This window comes from Manihot esculenta, chromosome 8 (genome assembly GCF_001659605.2).
Source record: "Manihot esculenta cultivar AM560-2 chromosome 8, M.esculenta_v8, whole genome shotgun sequence".
Classification (NCBI taxonomy): domain Eukaryota; kingdom Viridiplantae; phylum Streptophyta; class Magnoliopsida; order Malpighiales; family Euphorbiaceae; genus Manihot; species Manihot esculenta.
The window spans coordinates 565865-592180 of NC_035168.2; the positions used below are offsets into that span (position 1 = coordinate 565865).

The 26316-nt window shown below is 36.6% G+C and overlaps 3 protein-coding genes across 3 annotated transcripts; all 3 read left to right on the forward strand.

Annotated features, from left to right (window-relative positions):
• Positions 1-2602: 2602 nt before the first annotated feature.
• LOC110621166 (60S ribosomal protein L4) lies at positions 2603-4596 on the forward strand. Its single transcript, XM_021765294.2, has 2 exons — positions 2603-3781; positions 4347-4596. Exons 1-2 carry the CDS (start codon positions 2669-2671, stop codon positions 4458-4460), a joined length of 1227 nt encoding a protein of 408 aa, XP_021620986.1. The 5' UTR covers positions 2603-2668; the 3' UTR covers positions 4461-4596.
• Positions 4597-8879: 4283 nt separating this feature from the next.
• LOC110621319 (L-ascorbate peroxidase 2, cytosolic) lies at positions 8880-11000 on the forward strand. Its single transcript, XM_021765552.2, has 10 exons — positions 8880-9034; positions 9141-9268; positions 9350-9524; positions 9635-9700; positions 9792-9840; positions 9922-10004; positions 10095-10174; positions 10431-10533; positions 10615-10673; positions 10763-11000. The coding sequence occupies exons 2-10, from the start codon at positions 9150-9152 to the stop codon at positions 10779-10781; spliced, it is 753 nt and encodes a 250-aa protein (XP_021621244.1). The 5' UTR covers positions 8880-9034; positions 9141-9149; the 3' UTR covers positions 10782-11000.
• A 1784-nt stretch (positions 11001-12784) lies between these two features.
• On the forward strand, positions 12785-20781 carry LOC110621318 (probable LRR receptor-like serine/threonine-protein kinase At1g67720). Its single transcript, XM_021765551.2, has 15 exons — positions 12785-13196; positions 14238-14769; positions 15083-15588; positions 15775-15907; positions 16015-16086; positions 16194-16262; positions 16384-16455; positions 16784-16852; positions 17605-17756; positions 17851-18086; positions 18924-19050; positions 19120-19188; positions 19334-19520; positions 20007-20142; positions 20290-20781. Exons 1-15 carry the CDS (start codon positions 13118-13120, stop codon positions 20623-20625), a joined length of 2775 nt encoding a protein of 924 aa, XP_021621243.1. The 5' UTR covers positions 12785-13117; the 3' UTR covers positions 20626-20781.
• Positions 20782-26316: the final 5535 nt, after the last annotated feature.

Genomic DNA, 26316 nt, shown 5'->3' on the forward strand with positions numbered 1-26316 from the left:
CTCCAGTCGAATCTCTTCCTCAGGACGACCTGACGCGCAAAATGCACATCATCACCGCTCAGGCAGTAAAAACCAAGGAAAAAGAATAAGTCATAGAAAAGCCCAAGGAGACAAACAGGAGGAAGCATGATAAAGGAGACAAACAGAAGGAAGCATGATAAAGGTCAGATCAGCCCATCACCTAAGAAGGATCATCATTAAGCAAAGGCCAGAAACCCAGAACGACGCGATGAAGACGCCTCGGAATCTTACAAAGTTATGGGTCAGAAGCTCAACCTTTTTGATTAAAAGCAAAGCTCATAGGTCGGTCGGTACAGCTCGGAAAGAGCAAACTAAAAACTCAGACTGGCTAAATAGATTCCAGGTCGGATCAGAGAAAACCACGAAGAAAAAAGTCATCTCATGCATAATAAAGAACAGTTCGGATATAAACGAAAAAATGAAAGTTTCATTACAGCGCGTTACAAATACACACATTACAGAACAAAAAGCTATCCTTAGAGGATTTACATGACCAGATACATCGTCTACGTTTACATCACTATCACCTATCATTATCCTAGTCTTCGACACAGAGGAACTCTTGAATACGGGAAACGAGCTCAGTAGGTCGGCCGAACCCTGTGTCGTTATTATAGGAGAACTGAACAAGTTGATTCCCATAAGCATTTCTCACTGTTCCCCTATGGACAAACATTCGGTTGCCCAAATGTGATGCACGGTACATTTGAACAAGCTCAGATATTATATGTTGTCCGGATGTCGCGCATGAAAAACATAAGTCTTCGAGTTACGGCCTCAAGAAGATCACAGAGCATATATTCGAAGGCATCGCCGAAAGCTTGACTGAGTGCAGCAGATCTCAGCCTTTCATAATACGGGTACTTCACACCAGAGGGGGTAATAAGTTGATCATTTTCGCCACTTCCATTTATATCAAAAGCGGACAACATGGACATTGGGGAAATTTCCTTCTTGAAGGAAGATAAAGTCAAAACAGACCTCCCAGCAGCCCATAGCCTCTTTGGAGCCCGAACAACAACCAAAGGGGGAGGCCAGCCAGACGATCTGGGTAAAACAGTTTCAACGACCTGCCGAATGACTCCACCCGCCAACCGCCCTGCTAGAAGGACCTCAGAAGCAACATTCAGACTCCCTCGAGGTAATATCAGATTTTCAAGAGTTTTGGACTGATCCATCTTTATCTCAGGTACTGCAAAAAGTTCCAAACAGAGAAGTCAGGATAATTTTTTGTTAAAATAAAGAAAGCAAGGTTAAAGCAAATCCCTGGGGCAGCAAAGCAATGAAGCCTCCGGCTCACCTTAATCTGTGCGAAGAAAACGTCAAATACATCCTTTGCGGAAAAAACAGGAGAATCTCGCTGGAAGGAAAGACTCCTTTTCTCCGACAAAAGGCCTAGAAGTGAAGAAGAGTCCACACTGATATATACTCGAAATCTGAAGTCTTAGCGCAAAGTAACTCTAGACTCTAAGACCACAATGTCAGGATCTTTAACAGATATTCATGGAAAAGGAAAAAGAAGCGTGTCCAGGCAATAATGACAAGAAAGTAAAGAAGAGCAGAGTATCTGAGAGGTAAGGAAAGGCCAGAAAGGGAAAGAGGCAGATAGAATTCAAGAAATGAGGAATGACAAAAAGATGAAAGGGAGTTATGAAGGCATCTGTAAGCGAACAGACGCGGTCATAATGGTTCTCGATATTCACCCCCTCGGCAGTCAGAGCAATAACTACCGAGAAGGTGAAGGGGCAATTGATGACCGCTGGATTCCTTCATCCCGGTCCAGGGCCTCGACCACAACCTAAAGCCCACAAAGTAAAGGCCCACGTACTTGGCACCCAAAGCAGGCCCGGCTCATCTAACTTCCAAGGCCGGGCTCGACCAAGCCTCCTCACCCAGATCGACTCAGTCCGCGCAAAACAGGCCCTTCCTCTCTGGCCCAACTCTCGGCTCGACCCAGTATCCAGAATGATACTCACCAGACAGCCTGGCAGATCCGTTCGAACGTACGCACAGGGAGAATCAGAGGCCGTTACGCATGGGGCAGGCACCTGATACCCTCGTACGCCCGAATCTGTATGGCAGAGACGCGTGGCCCAATCCTGGAGAGACCTTTACACGTCACCAGCAAGCAAGACGAAATGGATAAAAGGGGAGTCTCCTCCTCAGAATGTTTAAGCTTTATTATTCAATACCAAAACCCTTGTAAAACCCTATTCTATTGGATCTCAGATCATCAACTATAGAGGAGAGTAATGAAAAAATTAAAAATAGAGAAATGTGAAAAAAATATTTGAAGTAATTATTTTTTATTTTGACAATCTCACAGTCCATTAAATTATAAGTTAACGTTACTTATTTTAAAAATAAAAAAAAAATTGATTTTATTGAAATAATTAAAATTCAGTGAGTGAAATCAAACAGCACTCAGTACTGAGGGACAATAGATAAAAATTATCGGACTTATCGCGCATACATCAAGTGGATACTAATCCACGAATAAGAATACTTGTACGTATGACCAAACACCTCGTATTCGTTGAACCCTGAACTTCTACTATAAATGCTCGCAAAGCGTTAGGTGTTTCTTTCTAATAAAAAACCCTAGATTTTTCACCTCCACTTACACACACAAGGCACACAGAGCACGATGGCCGCTGCCGCCGCCCGTCCTCTGGTCACCGTGCAGTCTCTTCCATCTTTGAATGAGATGGCCACGGATTCCACCACTACCGTGGCTCTTCCTGACGTAATGAAGGCCTCGATCCGGCCTGATATTGTGAACTTCGTCCACGCTAATATTTCCAAGAACAGCCGCCAGCCCTACGCTGTGTCCAAGCGCGCTGGTCACCAGACCTCCGCCGAGTCTTGGGGTACTGGACGTGCCGTTTCCCGTATTCCTCGTGTACCCGGTGGTGGCACTCACCGTGCTGGTCAGGGTGCTTTCGGTAACATGTGTCGTGGCGGGCGCATGTTTGCTCCTACTAAAATCTGGCGCCGCTGGCACCGTAAGATCAATGTGAATCAAAAAAGGTATGCCGTGGTATCTGCTATTGCCGCCTCTGCTATTCCCTCTCTGGTGATGGCTCGTGGCCATAGGGTGGAATCTGTACCTGAAATGCCCCTGGTGATCAGCGATTCTGCAGAGAGCGTCGAGAAAACTTCAGCTGCAATCAAGGTGTTAAAGGAGATCGGTGCTTATCCTGACGCTGAGAAAGCCAAGGACAGCCACGCGATCCGGCCAGGAAAGGGTAAGATGAGGAACCGCCGGTACATTTCCCGCAAGGGGCCACTGATTGTGTACGGAACTGAAGGATCCAAACTGGTGAAGGCCTTCAGGAATATTCCAGGAGTGGAAGTGGCCAACGTGGACCGTCTCAATCTGCTGAAGCTAGCTCCTGGTGGCCATCTAGGTCGTTTTGTAATCTGGACCAAGTCTGCTTTCGAGAAGCTGGACTCTATCTACGGGTCATTTGAGAAGTCATCTGACAAGAAGAAGGGCTATGTGCTACCTAGGTCTAAGATGGTGAATGCTGACCTTGCTAGAATCATCAACTCTGATGAGGTGCAGTCAGTAGTGAAGCCGATTAAGAAGGAGGTGAAGAGGGCTCCATTGAAGAAGAACCCTCTCAAGAATTTGAATGTCATGCTAAAGCTTAACCCTTATGCCAAGACTGCGAGGAGGATGTCTCTTTTAGCTGAAGCCCAGCGAGTCAAGGCCAAGAAGGAGAAGCTGGACAAGAAGAGAAAGACAGTTACAAAGGTTTATCATCTCTTATGCTATCCTATGCTTTTAGGTTTTATGGCTTATTTGCTTTTTTTATTATTTTACCGTAATGGGGTTGTACGTCCATGTTATTTGTGCATTTTGATTGTTTATGAAATCAGTGATGTGATATTTGGTGTGGAAATTGCAAAATGTTCTATTGTACATTCTCTTGAAATTTGATTCTGTCATTGCTATGCGGTTTGTTTGTTGTATATGTTCTGTTTGATTATTAGGTGTGGTTGTATGATCTTTTGTGTGGAAACCAAGTGTTTTATCCTACATTGTCTCAATATATTATTCTGTGCTGTTGCAAAATTTAGGATTATATTGTTTGTCAGGTTAATGCTAGTTGTGCTATTTTTTTTACTTCCAATTTGTAAATTTGATCTTTTGTGTGGGGAAAAAATTTATATATTATACTTGGGTGGTGTTTAGAGTGGATATGATGTTAATTTATGTGGTGTATTTTGTTTCTGTTTATATTATATTTTTGTTGAAGCTAATTTTTGGATATTAAGTCGTCTGATTACAAGTGTCTTTGTTACTATGAACCTATCAGGAGGAGGCAGCTGCTATCAAGTCTGCAGGCAAGGCTTGGTATCACACAATGATATCTGATAGCGACTACACTGAGTTTGAGAATTTCACCAAATGGCTCAATGTTACCCAGTAATATTGTTCTCTTCATTTCAAATTTTCTTGGACAAGATTTATTACCTGTTTTGTTTTGTTAACTAGATTTTGGTATCTGTTTTGTTAAATTTGTTTTGGTATTGGACAATGAATGAGAATTGTGTTGCGATTGGACATGCTTGGTTAGTTCAAAGAAAATTTATAGTACTATTTAGTTAGTTCAATCATTTTATACTACTAGAAGGATTGCTTAATTCATAGCAAATGAAATTGTTATGTGTATGAGGCGGCAATACGAATTTTTTACTAGCACAATTGTTCGTGTGAATGCTGCATGGTGGATGGGAAGTGGCGTTGATTGTTTAACGGTTCGAAATGTTCTTTTGTCTACACCCTGCAGCAAGTAGCGCTGCTTAGGTCAAATTATAGCCCTTTTTTTCGATAGATTTCTGTTTTAGACCGTTAAAAAGAACACAAAGTACGTGCATTCTGATAATTGGATGACAAAATAATCTAAAACTGAATGGAATTCGAAGTTATGGTAGGAGTCAGGTTGGGTGCATGAGCGCAAAACTTCCCACTTTGATTATGCGCACGCAAGTATTCCCGTCCTGTTGAACATTTGGTTGCGCTGGGCCTTATTGCCCCGTGGAATTGGATTTATCCTCAATCTGAAGCTTTAAGCCCAACTCGATCCTCTTGCCAAGACATCCCTATTCATTGTTTGAAAAGAAGGAAGAACTTTTTTGTTCTTCCGGAGGGCGTAAGGAGAATGAGTTTAGAAAAGGATTAGACTAGCAACTTTCTTTCCAAATTGAAATTATATTTTTATTTTTATAATAATAATAATTTAGAGGAAAAAAAAATAATTGTTCATATATTTTCATTTTACCTCTATTTTTTTTGGGCTATTTGCTTTCCGTCAGAAAAGTTCACCACAACGTAGAACTCACAGTTTGTTTTTAACGAGAGCACCAACCTGTCTTGCCTAATCTTTAATTCTTGATGTGGAACAGTATACTTGATAAATAGTGAAGTGTAGACGAGGCTAGGGGATCGGAACTGATGAGAAAGGAATTAAATTAATAGGGATTGGATTGATTTTGGATGGTTCTAGTGAGTTTCAGTGATCAAATTAGGTTCTGATTCATTTGTTATATACATTACTGGAACCGAGAAACTCAACCTTATTAAAAATGAGGGCAACTCAAACCCATGTCTCCCAGCCACATTCCCTGCACTATGCTTGCATCCGGAAGAAATTTCAGTTTCATCAAAAATTACGAAGCAAATCCAATGCTATATAGATTTCTGGAACTGGACATCTGATACTTCAGGTCCTCGTGGCTCGGAATAATTGAATCCCTGCTTCACATTCACGAGTAATTCAGAGATCCATGAATTTAATATCAATAGAGCTGCCCGTATTCCCAGCCAATGACTTGCTGCAGAATGATAAAAGGTTGCTGCATAAACCATCACAACTCACATAATACAAACCATTATAGTTCACCGCCCCGTTAGTAGGAAACCCTGGTGGTATGCTCTGCTTGGAAGAGGAAATCCTGGCGGAGATGTGGGAGCTTTGCAAAGTGAAACAGTGCATTTCAGAAAAATAAGTTTAGAATAATATAAATTAAAAAGATTCAGGATCCAAGGAAATTCTACACGCATTTGTTCCTTTGTCCTATTACTTTGCTAAGTAAAACTTGATTAACAAAGAGTAGCAACGAGAAATTGAGAACTCGGGCAGTAACAAACGTTCTCAGTCCCGATATGGGGCCTCTACCGTTGAAACTCGCTTGAACTTTTCACAGTTTACTCCAAGCCCACACCCAACTCACCACTGTACTAACCTTCTTGATCTCCCAAGCCCAATTTCATTCTAAGTTAATTTTTTTAATTATGATGTATTTTTTTATATAACACCTACTGAGATTTAAACTCAACAGTTACTACAGATAGAGTGTCCAATCATACGTACACAATCAAACTTAACCTCACGATTTAGAAACATTCAAAGAGGAAAAAAATGCAGATAAAAAAATCAATTGCCCATCTCTTATTATATATGTATATTTTATTATAATTTAAATTCTAATTAGTTTATTAAATACAGTTTATATTATTAAATATTAATTTTAATATATCAAAAATATTATTTTTAATATTAATAAACTTTTAACGTAATGATATATGCTTTTAAAAAACTTAATGATATTCGACTATAAAATCTTAAAAAGGTATAATTAGTAAAACTGATTTTCTATGTATTTTGGATAGTCGGCGTTCTAGTTGGCTTCTTCTGCCTTCTATAGTAAGAGAAGCCTAGTTTCGATTCTAATCGGGAGGAACTCTTGTCTTTGGCGTTTATCTTGTTCAAATCATGTGTTGTGACTTTATTTTGTTAGATTTTGATTTCTTTGTATTTGGTGCTGAGATTTTATATAGATGGTTTGTTAGTTGGGTTGTGGGCACATCAGATCCCTCATTCTCATCTATTGCTATTATGATTTTATTGAGGACCGGTGGAATAGACATCGATATGCATATTACTCTCAGTCGGTCCCTATATATATATGATAGACTTAAATGTTCTGGCGCTAGTTTCTTTCTTCTTATTGGTTTTCGATGATCGTTTTCTGCGATTTGGTAGAGCCTAGGTTCTGTTTCGTTGTGCCTCTCCTTTAGTTTTGTGCTAACTGGGAGCTTCTTTGATTTCGTCTTCTGAGTTTTGGAGATAGTTCAATTGTTATTTTGCTGCCCGTCGCACGACATAATGCTTTGCTTCTATCGTTGATCATCCTTTGATCGGTGTGGTGTTTATGACTTAATGGATTTCCTGAGTTTTATATAAGACTTTTGTGTGGTAGGTTCTATATGTCATTGGGCTCTGTAAGAGTTGTAATGGGGCTTTTTGCCAAATTAAAAATGTGAAAAAAATTATTTGTGGATTTAGAATTGGAGAAGAATTATTTGTGGATTTGGGGTTGGACTGACGGGTGACAGCCGAAAAGAGAGTATGGCGCCCTATATGACGGGTGCCAGAGCTTGGCACCATTCTAAATGGCGCCGTCCATTATTTTTTTTCTTTTCAAAATGGTCTGGCGCCACTCTTGGCGCTAGGCCATTATTTATTTTTTTATTTATTATTTTTATAAAATTTTAATAATTTATAAAATTATAAAATAATATTATGTTATTTAACAACCGTATTACTGTATTAATTTATTAAAATAATAAAAAAATTTATCATTAAATAAATATATACAATATTATTGAATTATTTTATATATTTAATTACAATCAAATTATTTTTATATATCTAATCGCAATATAATATTAATTTTATAATTATGAAATTATATATTACAGTAATTTTTTATTTTAAAATTAATAAAAAAATTTATTAAATATTAATATATTAAAATTATAAAAAATATTTATTATTATAAAAATATAATATAAATAATATTATTAAATTAATATAATATAAATATTTTATTATAATATATTAATAATTAAAAAAATAAACACACCACAATTCTAAACTCATTATTTATTTTTTTTATTTTTTATTTTTTTATTTTATTATTTATTTGTAAGTGGTTAAACCATAATTTAATTTTTTTAATTATTAAATATTATAATTATATTAATTAATTAATATATTATTTTTGTATAATGTTAATTTAATAATTTTATTTATATTATATTTTTATTATAATAAAATTTTTATATTATATTTTAATAAATTAACATAATAATACTGTAATTAAATAGTACTATTAATCTTTTATATATTTAATCATGATATTATGAAATTCGAAGGTGTTTACTCTCCTCTATTCTTTTTTCTTTATCCACTAATGACGTCTAACGGCCTGCTACCGTGACACTTATCCCTATCATCCATGTTCGTTCGTATGGAAACGTCAAGATATATATTTAATCATGATATATTGTCTGATGGCCTCGCGAGTGGTCCGATTTGCTTCTGTATCTGTCTGGATTAGGACCGAAGATATTGGACCAGTTAAATGAGAGAAGTCCAGCGGTTATCAAATCATATAATAATATATTTTATAACTCTTTAAAATATTAGGACATTAATATTATTCTTTGATAATAGCAGTTAAATAAAAATAAATTTAATTTTTATAATTTTAAATATTTATATATTCATATATTAATTAATTAATATAATTATAATATTTTAATAAAAAAAATAATAATAACCGGCACCGTTTAGAATGTTATCGTGTAATACAATTCTAAATTCATAAATAATTTTTCACCGAACATAAATTTACTGATAATTCTTCTAACCCTGATTTGACAAAAAGCCCGTGTAATGGATCTGTTGTATGATCCATGCTCAGATTGGGCTTTCAATGCAACTTATTGCATCATCAGAAATAATTCAGACATGATAAGAGAAATTGATAGGACTCTCCAGAAGTTGCTCGCATGATACTATTGGAAGATTATGGAGAAATCCAAAGCTAGAACCTTCTCGTACGTGCGTACCATCGATGCATATAACTGGTCCCTTTGCCTCCACCTTTTTCACTCGCAAGTCTCAACAAGTGAATAAGCAACGCAGCTTCAAAGGTACTTTCATTTGGTGTAGTATTGATTCATTTCTCGTCATTTTGATTCTTCTTCTTCTTCGGTTTACTCTGATCATTTCCTCAACTTTTTCTACACATGCATGTAGTTAACAAGCATGGGCAAGTGGTACCCCAAGGTGAGCGACGAATATCAGAAAGCAGTCCAGAAATGCAAAAGAAAGCTTAGAGGACACGTCGCTGAGAAGCGCTGCGCTCCCATCGTCCTTCGCCTAACGTAAGATCTCTACCATTCTGCGTGCGTGTGTGTGTAAATTTGTGGGGAAGCATTAAGAGAATGGTCTGGTGTTGTACGTAGATGGCACTCTGCTGGTACTTTTGATGTGAAGACGAGAACAGGGGGACCTTTTGGGACGATCAGGCACCCAGAGGAGCTTGCACACCAGGCCAATAATGGTCTTGATATTGCTGTGAGACTTCTGGAGCCCATCAAGGAACAGTTTCCTATCTTGACCTATGCTGACTTCTACCAGGTATGTCTTTGTTGATGTTGGACATCGTGAATTGGCCAGCCATTTTCTTATGTAAGTAGCTTAGCAGCTTCTCTCTGGGATTGAAACTGACGTGTGTTTCATTGTTACAGTTAGCTGGAGTTGTTGCTGTAGAAATTACAGGAGGGCCTGAGATTCCTTTCAACCCTGGGAGACCAGTTAGTGATCAATACTTGTTAACTATGTTAGACATTTACATGGAAAATAGATTTTATATAGAAATAGTACTAAAATCAAGTGTATGTTCAGGATAAATCTAATCCACCCCCAGAAGGTCGCTTGCCTGATGCTACTAAAGGTGGGTCTTTTATTGTTTAAAGCACAATGAGAAATATATATCAGAGAAATTACTAATGAATTGTTTTGTGTGTGGTTATAGGTGCTGATCATCTGAGGGAGGTCTTTGGTCGAATGGGTCTCAGTGACAAAGACATTGTTGCCTTGTCTGGTGGTCACACCCTGGTATTTTTATTTGCTCAGCAAGGAATAGGATCAATTAAATAGTGGCATACCATATTATTATGTATTGATTTGGGTTGTTGGATCTTGCAGGGTAGCTGCCACAAGGAGCGTTCTGGATTTGAGGGTCCCTGGACCACTCATCCTCTCATTTTTGACAACTCTTATTTCAAGTAAGCTATTCTCTAATTTGTTTCAAGTATAACTGTATATGTGGAAGCCCGGCCGCTATCCCATTCAAATCTCAGTTGAAGTCGATTTCTTTTTTTTTTTTTTATAAATAATAATTAGTGGAGTCTATTCCAAATCAGAAAGCAATGGATTGGCCCTGTTCAGCAGAAATAACTTTTCAACACTAATGTTTTGACTCAAACTATTTTTAAAATTGTTGCCGAACCAAAACCTTTGATGTTTGATTTCTCTAAACAGGGAATTGTTAAGTGGAGAGAAGGAAGGCCTTATCCAGCTGCCATCTGATAAGGCTCTTTTACAGGATCCAGTCTTTCGAGCTCTAGTTGAAAAATATGCTGCAGTGAGTATGGTTATTGTTTTTGTGAATTTGGTAACAAAATGTAACTACTAAACCATTTACCTGTGGTGGGTTTTGCTTTAGGATGAGGATGCATTCTTTGAAGATTATGCGGAAGCTCATTTGAAGCTCTCAGAGCTTGGGTTCGTGAAAATTTTGCTTCCAGTTTTAGTTACACTATTCTTGATTCTTATATTTCAAAACTTATTTCCAAATTTGTCTCCATTTCCAGCTTCGGTGATGCTCAATAAGGAACAGAGATGGGATCAGCGGAACATCTGCTCGGCGTTGTTATTTCAATTCCTTGGATTTGAGTAGACACATTTGCTTGTGAAAATGACAACAAAATAATGCATATTTGAGCGTTTGTATTGGCTCAAATGGTCATGTAAAGAATTGAAGATGAAATTTGAAATGGGTTGTGTGTTAGTTATGTTGTGATTAAAGCTTAAAGGGTAGCTATATTTATATACCAAGTTGTTGTTCACAAATTCAGGACTCTCAAGCCATCGAGAGGCAAGCACTTTGTCATCCACGGCGAAACATCAAACATATAGCTCGTGGAATGGTTAATTTATAAAAAATTTAAAAGAAATGATTTTTTTCTGTTTGTAAAACTAATAGTATAAGAGTCTATAAACCAATAGTATAAGAATTGTGAGATTGATTTTGCGTCGAAAATAAAACTTCTCAGATTTTATAAGAAATTATTTTATTTATATTAAAAAATTTTCTTTTTTTAATTTTAATTTACTTATATTTTTTAATTAGTAATTGTTTTTTATTTAATTTAATATTGAATATTAATATTTAACGTATTTATAATTAATTTTAGTATATTTAATATATTATTTTTATTAATTTTTAAAATGGAGCATTCATTTAAATTTATATTTTTCAATAATTTTTTAAAAAAAGTTTTCAATGTAATAAAAATTATATTATTTATAAGAATAAATATTAAAAATGATAAATGAATGAACTTTTTATTAATTTGTTTAAAATAAAAGGATTTAATTAAATTTTATTTAGTGAAGTATAATTTGAATAAAATGGATAGTTGATAGACGATGGGCAATGCATAGTCCATTATGGTTGTGAGATGTATGCATAAATTATTTTAAAAAAAGTAATTAAAATCTATCTGTAACATTTGATTCCAATTCAAAGTCTTAATGGTAAAGGAAAGAAATGGAAGATAGGATGCTTTTTGGAAAGTTTGGACAAAGTCTTTTTTTATATATATATAAAAAAAACAATAATAAAAGTAGGCCTATAAAGAATCCTCATCTTCTTTATGCTTTTTTTTTTCTCCCTTCATGTTGTGAAAACTTTTTTGTTTGGTATCTCTCTCTCTCTCTCTTATGTTGCATTTGTATTAGGAAAAATATTTGTTCTTGATGTGTTTTCCTTTTGTAGATTATGATTACATGTGATTAAAAAATTTGAGATAGAATATATTTCAAAGTCATTTAATTATACAAGCATTCCAACCAGATAACATTAACCAGATTAATCAAGTAATTTTTTTTTGTAATTCTTAAAATATTTTTTTACAAATAAAATTTATCGAGCAAAGCTTAAACTTTTAAAAATTAAAATTTAAAAGAAATTTCTGGAACAGAAATTCCAATGTGTCATTCATGTATTACCGAATCTCACTATTTAAAGATTTCAACTTTTGGCCATTCTTGGTCAACCATTTTAGACTTCTACTGAATTAATTATGCTTTACTTTTTAGTTTTAATTCAATTTAATTTTTATTTTAAAAAATATATTAATTATGTGAATTCAATCATTCATTCAATTAAAATTTACGTATTAACATTTATATGTGAGTAAACAAAATACTTAAATTTATAAAAAAATATGATTTATTGTTAATTTTTACTCTAAAATAAGAATTTAATAGATAACGAATGATAATACTTGGATTGGTTACTATCAATTATTTGTTATAATTTTGATATGTAATGTTGATTAATAAATTAATTAAGGGGAGGAACTGAGAAAGCTGCTGGTGATGTGATATGAGATGTAAAGCAATGGTGACTGGGACCCACTCTCCAACAGTCCCAGGTTAACCGATGGGAGGAGAGAATCTCGTCCTTTCCTTTATAAGCGTTGGATGGAGTCGCAAGCGTCCAGATTTAACCAAAAGCTGCTCCCTTTGGGTCCCACATGGCCACTCATTCATCCACTCACACGCTGCCCCCATTGCCTTTCTCAAACACTCCAACTCTACATACACAGATACATACGTGACCAAACCACAAACACAAAGAAGACTCCTTCCCCTCGTCAACTAAATCACTGAATCAAAACGGAGTAACCAATATTTCCCTCACTTGTAAAAAATCATTTCTTTTTCAATTTTTCTTTACTGGGTCATCTGTTTTTTCTTTTTTGTTGCAATATAATATCTTTTTTTTTTTTATACAAATCGATGGATATGTAACTTTATCCCCTCCCCTTGTACTGGATACAGAGTACCTAGCTACCTTCTTTCCTTTCCTTTCTGGTTATTTGCCACCATTTTTTATGCCCTCACTCGTCTGATCACTTTCTCCATTCACACTATAGAGAATGGAGACTAAGATTTCCTTCTTCTCTTTCCTTCTCCTTCTTCTTCTTCTTGCGTACTCTGCCTCTGCTCAGATGCCAGGTAACCCTCTTGCCACTCCTTTTCTTTTCATGCATATAGAATGTTCCGTACGATATATGTAATCTGTGTGTATAACTATGTACGTGATTTCTACACATTTTCTCTTCCTTTCTATTGGTTTCTTGCTTGTCTAGTGGGTGACGTTCAAAGATGCTTGCTTTTTAGCGTCTCTTGTGTAATTCATTGAGGTTCAAGACATTTTGTGGATTTTTGTTGTCTACCAGGTGGAAAAACGAATTAAAAAGATTTCCTTTTAAAAAAAATTTGTAATGGTGCAGTGCTCTCTTGTTCTCCACATCTTTTAATTCTCGGTTGTATTTTTTTTTTTCATGTCTTTGTATTATTGATGTCAAAATTGGGTTTTAGAGTTAGAGTTGCAACTTTCCTCATCTTTTAAATTGACTGATAAGAATTAAAGTGAAGGGAATGTTCTTTCGTTAATTTTCCTAATGTTGTTGGTTTAATATAGTACTTCTCTTCTCTGTGAGAATTGATTAAGAGAATGAATATGGGACGCTCAAATTTGAGATTCGCAGATCCTGAATATTCTTACAGTGTTGCATCCAGAAACTAATAACTGTATGCGAATGGAGATGCTTAATCACATTTTACTAATGGATTTTTTTAGTAGCTACAGTTGATTTGGTTTCTTTTTATCCATCGGGACTTGAGAGTTTTCAGCTTATGTTTTGGTAGATAGCTAGTGTGGTTGCTTGCGCATACAGAATTTTGCACTGAGTGAAGTCAACATACTCAAGCATGTGCATGTTGACCTGGAATAGGAATTGGATGTTAATTTTTCAGTCTTGCTTCTCTTGGGACATTCTGTGACTGATCTCTGTACATTTTCTCCAATGATTCATTCTTTATTCCCTTTCAGTTTTACCCCCTACCGAAACTCTTTCTTTGTTTTGTTGCCATGAATGGCTAAAGTATCTCATTTTCAAGTCCAGCTTCTTGCAAATTTTCTCACACGAGATTGAGTATTAATCCTGCTTGTTATGAACAAACTGAAGGAAAACTTCTATACTTTTGAAACAGGTTTTGTGAGTTTGGATTGTGGGGGCAAAGAAAATTTCACCGATGAACTTGGATTGGTGTGGACTTCTGATGCTAATCTTATTTACGGAGAAACAGCAATCGTATCAGTTACAAATGAGACAAGGAAGCAATACACAACACTGAGACATTTCCCAGCAGATTCCAGGAAGTACTGTTACACTCTAGGTGTCATGAGTAGGACAAGATATCTTTTAAGGGCAACATTCTTGTATGGTAATTTTGACAACAACAATGTCTATCCCAAATTTGATATCTCTGTTGGGGCAACTCATTGGTCCACAATTGTCATTTCTGATGCTAATACCATTGAGACTATAGAGCTTATATTTCTGGCTTCAAGTCCCACTATCAGTGTGTGCTTATCCAATGCTACAACTGGACAGCCATTCATATCTACACTCGAGCTCCGGCAATTCAATGGTTCGATTTATTATACAGCATATGAGAACCAATTTTATCTGAGTGTTTCTGCAAGGATCAATTTTGGTGCAGATAGTGAAGATCCAGTTAGGTATGCACAAATATCTGGTTGAAGATGCAGTTTGGTCTAATATTTTTGGTGTATTTTTATCTGAATTATAGTTCAAATGATAGGCCATCATTTTAAAATAGAAATAGGGGAAACAAGGATGGAACAGATTGGGTTAATAAAATTATTTGATGCACAGAAATGCCGCTGATAGTTTGATTTGAAAATCTCATCTAGGAAATATGTGGTTATCTTTTACGGGGAGTGTCTATCATCTATGTGAATCCTTCTTTTTCTAATACAAACTTGCTATTAAGAGGGAAATGCAAAATAAAACTATGTTCTGCTGTTTCAGGTATCCTGATGACCCATTCGATAGAATATGGGAATCTGACTCTGTGAAGAAAGCAAATTACCTTGTTGATGTTGCAGATGGAACTGAGAAAGTTTCAACTGATGCACCAATAGATGTCAGCAGGAATCAAATGCCTCCTGAGAAAGTGATGCAGACTGCTGTAGTTGGTACAAATGGATCATTAACCTATCGGCTGAACTTAGATGGTTTCCCTGGTTTTGGGTGGGCTGTCACATACTTTGCAGAAATTGAAGATTTGGAGCCTGATGAGTCCAGGAAATTCAGGCTTGTACTACCTGGGTACCCTGATATGAGCAAAGCTATTGTCAATATCCAAGAAAATGCTCAAGGGAAATATCGTCTCTATCAACCAGGATATCCCAACATATCTCTTCCCTTTGTATTGTCTTTTAAATTTGGAAAGACTGCTGATTCTACTGAGGGACCACTCTTGAATGCTATGGAGATAAATAAGTATCTAGAGAAAAATGATGGTTCCCCTGATGGTAAGCATAAATATTATTGCTTGAGAATGCTGTTTCAGCTGTGAACTTTAGCATAAAGTTTGGTGTTGTATACTGTGTATTGAAGCATAAGTGCTGCAACACTGCCATTTTTGCAGTTTTCTTTTTTGCCTATGAAGTAGATTTGAGTCCTTTGAATTTAATTATGTCTGACTTTAATTCCTGCAGGGGAAGTTATTGCTAGTGTCATTTCGCCTTATGCATCAGCAGATTGGGCACAAGAAGGTGGTGACCCTTGTCTACCGGTACCATGGTCATGGTTGCAGTGTAATTCAGATGGACGACCAAGGATAGTCAAAATGTAAAAATTTGTCCCTTTTGGGTTTTAGTTGATGCACTGATGCATTTCCACTATAGTCTGGTGAATTATACTTCGCACATGGTCTCAAAAACTTTTGTTCTTTGCAGCTCCTTGTCTAGTAAGAATTTGACAGGGAATATTCCTTCAGACTTGCCAAAGTTAAATGGCTTAGTTGAACTGTGAGTTTGGACTTCTTTCTTCTTTTGCTCAATCTTGGAATATACTTTAATTTTCTTAAGTAATGGTCTGATCGTATCGTTGTTATCCGCTTGTCTTATGTTCACAGATGGCTTGATAGGAATTCACTTACTGGTTCAATACCTGATTTTACTGGATGCAGAGACTTGGAGATCATGTAAATTTTAGACCATTTTATCTCTTAATGTGGCGTTGAATGTTGGTTTTGATCAACTTCCTCAAAAAAAAAAAGGTATTTATCAAGATATAAAACTAACCAAGATCTTTGTCTGGTGTAGCCATCTCGAGAACAATCAGTTGACGGGTGAGCTTCCTTCCTCGTTATTGGACCTACCAAATTTAAGGGAACTGTAAGTTATTAGAACTTAGATACGAGTTATTATTATTGATTGACATTACAATATTTACCAATAGGAGTTGAACATAGTTTTGATCTTGACATATTAATTCAAAATTATTACGAGTGATCTTGACATATTAATACAAAATTATTACGAGAGATGATACGTAAGTTATATTTACTTAAGGATGTATTTGTTGTATTTTCTTAAATGTAAATTTTCTCTTATAATTTAATTATGAATGGGCAATTTTCATGTTGCTTTTGACTGCAAGACCTTTTATACTTGATTCTTATCTCAATGATTTCTATATGCTTGACACATTGGATGATTGCAGGTACGTGCAAAATAATTTGTTATCTGGAACAGTGCCATCAGGTCTTCTCAATAAAAACATAGTTTTGAAGTGAGTTCCACCTTTAATAATTATATATTAAATGCTTCGCTATGAATTTTGTGGCTATGATTGACACGTTTACAACAATAGACCTTGTAGCATTGTATTTTGGGAACTGCTGTTTATCAGTTCTCTATAAACTGTCATTGAAATATTTCCACTGTTCTATTATTTATTATAAAATTTATACCAGCTGGTTTTCTGAAACATGAACAATTTTTTTTTACCATTAAGTATGCAACAATAGAATGATTATACAAGGGAAAAGTTTCTAGTGGCTCCAGGCAAAAGAAAAAGGGCCAAAATAAATAATTTTTCTCTTCAATCAGTACATGGACATTTTTCAATTCTTGTTAAATTATATGAATGTATACTATTTCACACAGGCTCATTGTGAGATGCGTAATCCCTCTCTTAACTATAATGGCTATAAAGGGCATTAATCATAATTCTGTGGAAGTACAAGCATGTGACAAGTAGGAACAATGCATTTCATACCAACTATGCATGGTTTAATCATTGTGCTGGTATATTTAATTGAGGTTCCTGAGTTGCTATTCCTTGAGTCACTAGTTGGGTTTAATTAAATTTATCACAGTTCATTGATGCAAAAGCACATCTTTATCAAACCCCAAATGGACCAGATTTCGAGCTCTATACATGCTAGTATTCACACGATAAATCACATTATTAGATTACCACTCCTTCCATGTTGGTCTAAAGAGAAGAATGTTTACATTTACTTTCTTGGTTAACTGCAGCTACTCTGGAAACCCTAATCTTCATGAAGGAGGCCAAAGAGGAAAGCACATTGCTATTGTCATTGGTTCATCAGTTGGAGCTGCCATTCTGCTGATAGCTACAATAGCTTCCTGTTTATTTATACGCAGAGGAAAGAGAAGTTCTGATCAAGGTCTACAGTTGATATTTAATTATTTTTGAAATTCATGTATATATCCAGCATCTTGTTAACAAATACATGCTTAATTTTTCTTAATTTTTTTCAGAAAGATCCAGGGTTCCCCCACCTGTTCAAAGGCTAGTTTCCAATGATACTCCAGCAGAAGGTGCATATTGCTTTACGTTCTCTGAGATTGAGGACGCTACAAAAAAGTTTGAGAAGAAAATAGGTTCTGGAGGTTTTGGGGTTGTCTACTATGGGAAAATGAAAGATGGAAAAGAAATTGCAGTGAAAGTTCTTACTAGTAATTCTTACCAAGGGAAGCGAGAATTTTCAAATGAGGTAACTTCCCACTTCCTTGAACTTAAATCAGTAATTATTTTTTATTGTCAGTACAGAAACTCCAAATCTCCATTCAGGTATCATGTTGGACTCATATTTATTGTGGTTGATGGTTTGTGCAACCATTTTATAATTATTAAAACATAATAAGAAAAAAGGTCAATGATTATAAATATTTAACCTTTGACCTTGAAGGAAATTGTATTATATATATATATACATACATGCTACTACCCTCAGCCTCAACTTTTGAAAATATTAGGTACTTTGCACAAAACATAAGGAAAATATTCTCTTACTAATAGTGTATAGAGGACTTGCATGATCATTCTAAGGTTTTGTTGTTTTACCTTTGTTGAAGTTCCTTTAAGTCCATGGAATCTGTGAGGTATAAGGTCTCCAATTATAATGATGCCTTCTTTTCCAAATTAAGGTTCAACCAACAAATTTGAGGCTCTCATCACCTGCAGATTCTTAGAGATCTCAGTATAGATTACGGATGCATTAGAACGCACAAATATGTAGAACTTGCACTAGAGTGGCCTCTTTATATCTGTAGTAAATTCTAGACGCCAATTCTGTAACTTGATGAAGCATATGGATAAACCCCTTGACTTTTCCTGATTTTTGAAGAGATAGGTAAAGCAAATGGATAAGTCCAGTTGGTTGCCTGAGATTGGATGATGAACTTTAAGACTGGTATTAATACTGGTTCTTATGAGACCAGTTGCGAAAGCAATAGTTTGCAATTTACTTTCTTGAGTAAATCATGCTAATTAGTATATTGAATTGCATCTTTTAATTGACTAAACTGTTCTATGATTTCATTCAACCCAGGTGACCCTTCTTTCAAGGATTCATCACAGAAACCTGGTACAGTTTCTTGGATTTTGCCAAGAAGAAGGGAGAAGTATGCTTGTTTATGAGTTCATGCACAATGGAACACTCAAGGAACATCTTTATGGTAATTTTAGATGTTTTTAAATAGAAGCAATATTAATTTTGATACTCACCTGCATACAAACTTTCATAGGCCCATTAACACGTGGAAGAAGTATTAATTGGATCAAGCGCCTTGAGATAGCTGAAGATGCTGCCAAAGGTTTATAAGATATTTGATCTCCTTGTTTTTGTTGTATCATTGTCTGTTTTTACAAGAATGACTGTTCTTTTCTATATCTGAAGTCTATTTGTTTGAAATAAAATTGTTGATTATGTGTCTTGTGTTTCCTTGTATGCCTATTCAGGAATTGAATATCTCCACACAGGCTGTGTTCCTGCAATTATCCACAGAGATTTAAAGACTAGTAATATTCTTCTTGACAAACAAATGAGAGCAAAGGTTTCTGACTTTGGTCTTTCAAAACTGGCAGTAGATGGAGCTTCACATGTCTCGAGTATAGTTAGGGGCACAGTGGGGTATTTGGATCCAGAGTAAGTACTTTTTCTACTCTTTTTCCCCACATCAAGTTAAGCACTGTTGGTTGAGTTGATTGTTGATTTTGCTGGCATTATCAGATGATTTTTGAAGTCTTTTAGTGAGTTGCAGTGCTAAGTGGCCTTAACAATAATTATATGCTTGTGGGAGAGAGACGAGCAAGTGGAGCAGATTTAAGTTTAGGACATGTGATAGTTGTCTAGACCACTGCTGAAATTTACAAGCCATAATTTATATTTTCTTCCTCTGTGTGTATGCACATGTTCGTGGTTGTTAACAAGCCACATATCTGGTTTGTTTTAGAAAAGTTTGTTGTTTGATGAAGTAATTGAGGACCTTTGTAAGAGACGTGTCAAGTTCGTGAATTCTAACCATTTTGCTGAGTACTTTCTCCCATTTTTCTTCATATATTTGATTTCTAAATGGTGGAGACTGATTATATATGATGTTGCACAAATAATTTTTCTTCTCTTGGCACACAGGTATTATATTTCTCAGCAGTTGACAGACAAGAGTGATGTTTATAGTTTTGGTGTCATTCTCCTGGAGCTGATGTCCGGACAAGAAGCCATCTCAAACGAAAGCTTTGGTGTTAATTGCCGTAATATTGTCCAATGGGTAAGTTGGTCAGTCGCGTAAAGATGCAAGGTCACTGTGTTGCTAATATTGACAATTTTCTGAACTAAATTGTAAATTAAGTCCTGGGAAGTGCTTGGCTGCATGCTTATGGAGAGTTAATTTCTGTAATATCTTAAACTTTGGCAGGCAAAGTTGCACATCGAAAGCGGGGACATCCAAGGAATTATTGATCCCTCACTAGATGATGAGTATGATTTACAGTCTATGTGGAAGATAGCAGAAAAAGCTTTGATGTGTGTCCAACCTCATGGACACATGAGGCCATCAATTTCAGAAGTTCTCAAGGAGATCCAAGATGCTATCCTAATTGAAAGGGAAGCTGTAGCAGTGAGAGAAGGTAACTCAGACGACATGTCAAGGAATTCTATTCGTTCTTCACTCAACTTGGGTTCCTTGGAATTTGGTGGAACAGAGAATTATCTAGCCCTTGATGACACTGTTGCACAGCCAGCAGCTAGATAGTTTGTATTCATGCACAGGTACATGTTACTGCTCCAGGTAGAAAAAAGAAATTTTTTGGTCCATGTAGTCACATTCTCTGTTCTAGGATGACAATGGTGGATTTGCTATTTTCTGAGTTGCAAATTATGTGTTCCTTTTTTTTTTTTCTTCTGTAAATTCTTACTATGGTAAAGTTCTTTCAGCAGGGAATTGATGAAAAATGAATCCATCAAGTGTTAAATATTGAACAAAAAGGATTACTGAATTTTCTGTTCTGTAACTGGTCAACATTAAACCATTTACTTAATAAAATGATGCACTCAATGGAAACAAAATTTCAGGATAAACCTTTCCTTCGTGTTCACTAACCTTGTCATTCAGGAACTGACAGGGAAAATGTTTCCCCATGAAAGCGATTTTCCAAAAAACCTGAAGTCTGAACAATAAAGGCACCAAGTGAAAAGCCAAACCTATTCCTCATAAGTAACCATAAGCATCAGATCCTAGCCAGAAACTAAGATTCACAAGGTAGAAAATACTTCAGAAGAAAAACACATTGATTTCTGAAAACTACAGTGTTGTGTTATGGATGCTTTATGGGTACAGCGTGTAGATACAGCGTGTAGGTATCGTAATAAGCAGGCTGTAGGTGTTGAAACTGGATAGGTTGCTGCTGAATCAGAGTATGATTGATGAATTCAATTTCAAATTTCAAGCAATAGGCATCTTATGAGCAAGATTTAGTTTGTTTAAATTTGTTTGTTATAATCAGCAAGATTTAGTTTAGTTTGTTTACTGAATGTGTTGAGATTGGTTGTTATTTTTCAATTTTCAAATTTCTATTAAAGTGTTTGAAATTTAAGTTGTTGATGTAAAGCATTGATTTATGGAATAAAGCATTTAGAAAAAAAATAACCCTTAAAATTCGAGAGTTCTCTTAAAGAGTTCAGGTTTTTCAAGAAAAAATAGGAACGTCAACAAAGGAAAATTAATTTGGCAAAAACAGAATTTTCCGGTTCATAGAGCCTGTGATGAGATCCTATTCTTGAGCAAAACCTAGTTAAAGATGCCACAATTTGACCATAATTCTGTATAAATTGTACCCTGTTAATCCCAGAAAGCCACGTACTACTTTGATTTTATTTGCATCTATGGATACACATGCACCATTAATAATATAACTCAAGTATGTTACTTGGTTTTCTCTAAAGAGCACTTAGTTCTCTTGAGAAACAAATGGTGAGATCTCAATAATTCAAAAATAATTCGCAAATGCTCTATCCATGTCGGAATGCTTCATTCAAAAGTCGATCCGAGTAGAATTTATCCCTTAGAATTTATCCCTTACTGTTTTGGCATTTCAGTAATCCCATCTTTTTGTAGATGAGGATAACGATAGGGGCGAACCACCACTAGACCCGAACCAAGTAAGAGGCAAATATGATGGTCACACGAACGTATGAGAGGAAGGCCTATGAGCTCTTTAAATAATTTTGAAAATTCTGCTATCAATTTCTCCATTAGAACGAATGGCAAATCTTCTCTGATTGAATGAAGATGTGAGTTCAGTTTAGATTGTTGTCCATGCAAATTGTTGTCCATGCAAAATCACCTGTCTTCCATTTAGCTCAAATCTCATGGTAAGAGAAATAAAATTCCACAAGATTAATCCCAAAGTTTGTAACCATTTCACACGTCATGACGTAAAAATATAAATAGTTCTTGGTCTATTTGGAATGTTAATGCAGTACATATACCCAAACTGGAGACCCGTTCCTCATTACCCTTAGCCCTGTTTGTTTCTGTATAGGAATGCCTAAATGTCTTGCTGCTACAATTGTAACATAACCTCTTTGTAACGACTCGGAAACAGATACCCCTCTGTAACGGCCCGAACCGCCACCGGCGCTAGGATCCAGATCGGCTTAAGGCCGCCGGGACCTGTAACAAGCCAAACATACATCCTATCACCTGGTCAAATCCCATACATGATCAAAACTTAACATAAAAACTGAAACATATGATGTATAGACCGAGCTTGACCTGTATGCAACATAACTGAAAACATAAGGAACCCCCTACTAGAGCCCTCAACAAAACTCTAGCTGGGTCAACATAACATACATCAAGCCGGAGTCACATCCAAAGAACTAGAACCTAACCTGTGCATGCATCAAACCACAAACATAAGACCTCTACTAGGGTCCTCATCAAACTCTAGCGTGGTAAACAACACATGCCACAAGATTAGTTCAAACACCACTCAACATCTAAAACATTACATACATCATGTATTAAACATGGACTAACCAAGTCTTAGGGCCAAGCACAGTTCTAATCCAAAAACATAACTCTGCTAACTTTATATTACATAACATTACATTATCGTACAATCCATTATCTCAAATTACATTACATTATATCAATTTATAATACATGTCCACACTAAAAGTACTAAGCTAATACTATTACATAAGCAAAACCTTTACTCTTGAGACTTCCCGATCAACCTCAAACCTGCAACACTGGGGTTAGGGGAGAGGGGTGAGCTAAAAAGCCCAGTGAGTAGAAATAAAGAAAACAGTTCATTAATTACATGCTTTTATGAAATGCGTCACAGCACAAACATTCCACATAACAGACGGACATGACCACCAAAACTCCCTCTGCATAGTGCCTGGCCCATGAAGGGACTTACCCAGGTCTTTCATACATAACATAGTGCCTGGCCCACGAAGGGACTTACCCAGGTCTTTCATACATAACATGGGCTATTGGGGTCGCCTTGGTCCATCCACATCAACAATAAATAATGCAATGCGTCATATTCGTGTAACTAGTGCAATCAACCTATTACATATGAACATGATGCGTGAACATGCTTTAGGCATTTGATTTCGTAAAATAAAAGATTAAGTAGTTCTACTCACCTCTGGCAGACGCTGAACTGACTCTGCAACTGCTAATACTGATGGCCTCCTCTATCCCTCGGGTCCGATCCTACACAGGTGGACTCGAATGAGGTGCCAACACACTCTAAACAACTCATAAACAACTACCCAAAAACCCCTTAAAACATCACCAAAGCATGCATAGAAAACAACCATGAAAAGGCTGGACAGGGCACTTTCGGCGGCACCTTCGGCGGCCGAACCCTCTCTCCAGAGATGAAACTCGGGCACCTTCGGCGGCACCTTCGGCGGCACCTTCGGCGGCCGAAAGTCCCACTCCAGAGACGAAAGTCAGACACTTTCGGCTGCCGAATCCTTCCTTCGGCGGCCGAAAGTCTGCTTTCAAGCCAAAAACTCAACTTTCGGGGGCAAGGTTAGGCGGCCAAACCATGCATCCAAAGGCAGGTTCGGCGGCCGAAACCACCTTCGGCGGCCGAACCTGAGTTCTTCCCAGAAGGGCAGAACTCAGCTTCTCATGCATTCAAGCCTCCCAAACCTTCCAAACACCCCAAAACAAGCACCCAACCTTACCAAAACATGCATAAACCCTTAACCATGCACAAAGGAGCTTAATAGCTTGATTAAACTCCAAAAACAACATCAAAACATACATAGATAGCTTATGACCCATATAGGCCAAAACCATCAAAACAACCCATAATCTCACTTGCTCTTTCCCACTCATGCATACACTCCCCCACATGCATAACCTAGCCTAAACATTCAATATAGCATCATATAAACATACATGAGCATCACATAACATACATTGGGCATAAAACCCACATAAACTTAAACATGCATATCTACCCATACTCAACCATCAAAACATCTTTAAACTTACTTAAAACTTCATTAAAACACAAGGAAAGCAAGGATCTACACTTACCTCTTGAAGATCGAGGGGTGGTGCGATCCCTAACTCGGAGGTGTGGAGGATCCAAGCTCCAAAAGCCTCCAAGCTCCCAAAACTTCTACTTAAGCTTCAAATCTTCAAACACAAGGGTAGAAATCATGAAAAACTTGAGGGATGGGTAGAGAAAACATGAAAATGACCAAAGGAGGACATGAACTCACCTGAGCTCGAGAATGGGGAGAAAACTCGCCCATTTCCGATCTGAGGGCCCTTTATAGGTGGCCTGCTGAACCACCTTCGGCAGCCTAACGTGCCCCCTAAACTCATGCATGTTCGGCGGCCGAACTTGAGGTTCGGCGGCCGAACCTTGGCTCGTTCAAACAAGACTTTCGGAGGCCAAAGGCGCTCCCGAAGCCTTTCCATGTTCGGCGGCCGAACTTCACTTTCGGCGGCCGAACCTGGCAAACGCCTCCTTGGTCTTTTCTTTTTAAAACTCAATTCTTTTTCATTTAAAACCATGAAATCAGTAAAAACCTTTTAGAAAACACATTTTACCCCTCTAGAAGCCTCTGGCATCTTCAGAAATTCCAGATTCCAACGGAGATTCCGCCGGAAGGTAGGGATTCTGATGCCGGAATCTAGCCGGGTATTACACTCTTAGTGCTGCTATGCCATCTCCGACCTATTGGGTCTTTTAAATGAATAGAGCAGGGGCACTTCTAATACTGGATGTTGTTTTTGATCCTGCAATTGTCAAACCCTTTGAAGCCATTCTTGCCCTTTCTACCCCTATTGTTGATCTCTAGGGTGTTCTGTTTATCCAGATGTTGTTTCTTCTCAATGGTGTGGGCTAAATTCATTGCAGTGGCCAAATTTTGAGGATTCTGTAATTTTACCTCTTCTCAATGGTGTGGGCTAAATTTATTGCAGTGGCCAAATTTTGAGGATTCTGTAATTCTATCTCCAAGTGTACTGATTCAGTCAAACTGGCAGTGAAGAAATTAATCTACTGGTCATTTTGTACCGATGAAGCTCTTACTTACAAGGCTTGAAACTTTTTATGGTACTCTTCTACTATTGTCGTCTTTTTGAGATTGATCAATTTACCTAAAGAATTATTGGATAAAGGGGGCCCAAAATGCAAATTGTAAAATTCTTTGAATTGTGCCCATGTCATTCGGGGCTCCTCTTTCTCCTGCCGATAGAACCAAAATTGGGCCTCTCCTGCCATATGAAAGGCTGCTAGTCTAACCTTGTCTTCCTCTGCAGTTTCCTGGTTGAGAAAGAATTGCTCACATTGATTAATCCACCCCAATATATCTTCAAACCCATCGAAAGAAGGGAAATCCAACTTCGCATATCTGGCAATTTCGTTTATTAAGTTGGGGAACGAAATTTTGTTGACTGTTGCTAGTGCCATCCTAGTTTGTTCCTTTGTTGACAATTTGAATAAGCTCAGATATTTTTCGTGCCAATTCACTGAATCGGGATTTAGTGTTCTGTACGTAAGTGTTTAATTTTTCCTCCAAATTGATTGGCTCTCCCGTGACGTTAGGCTCTGATATCAAATTGTTAAGTGCCTGGAAATAAGATTTCATCACGGGTCTATGAACTGAAAAATCTTTCTCTCACCAAACTGATTTTCTTTTATTGTTCTTGAGGAACCTATTATGAAAATAAATGAGAACTTGTTAGAGAGAGCATTCGAATCTCATGAGTTACTGGTAATTTTTTTTTTAATGCTTTATTCCATGAATCAATGCCTTATATAGTAAAGGCTAAATTTAGATTTACATCAAGAATTTAAATTTCAAGCGCTTATCTAGAAATTTAAAAATTGAAAAATGACAATCAATCTCAACACATTTAATAAACAAACTAAATCTTGTTAATGATAACAAACAA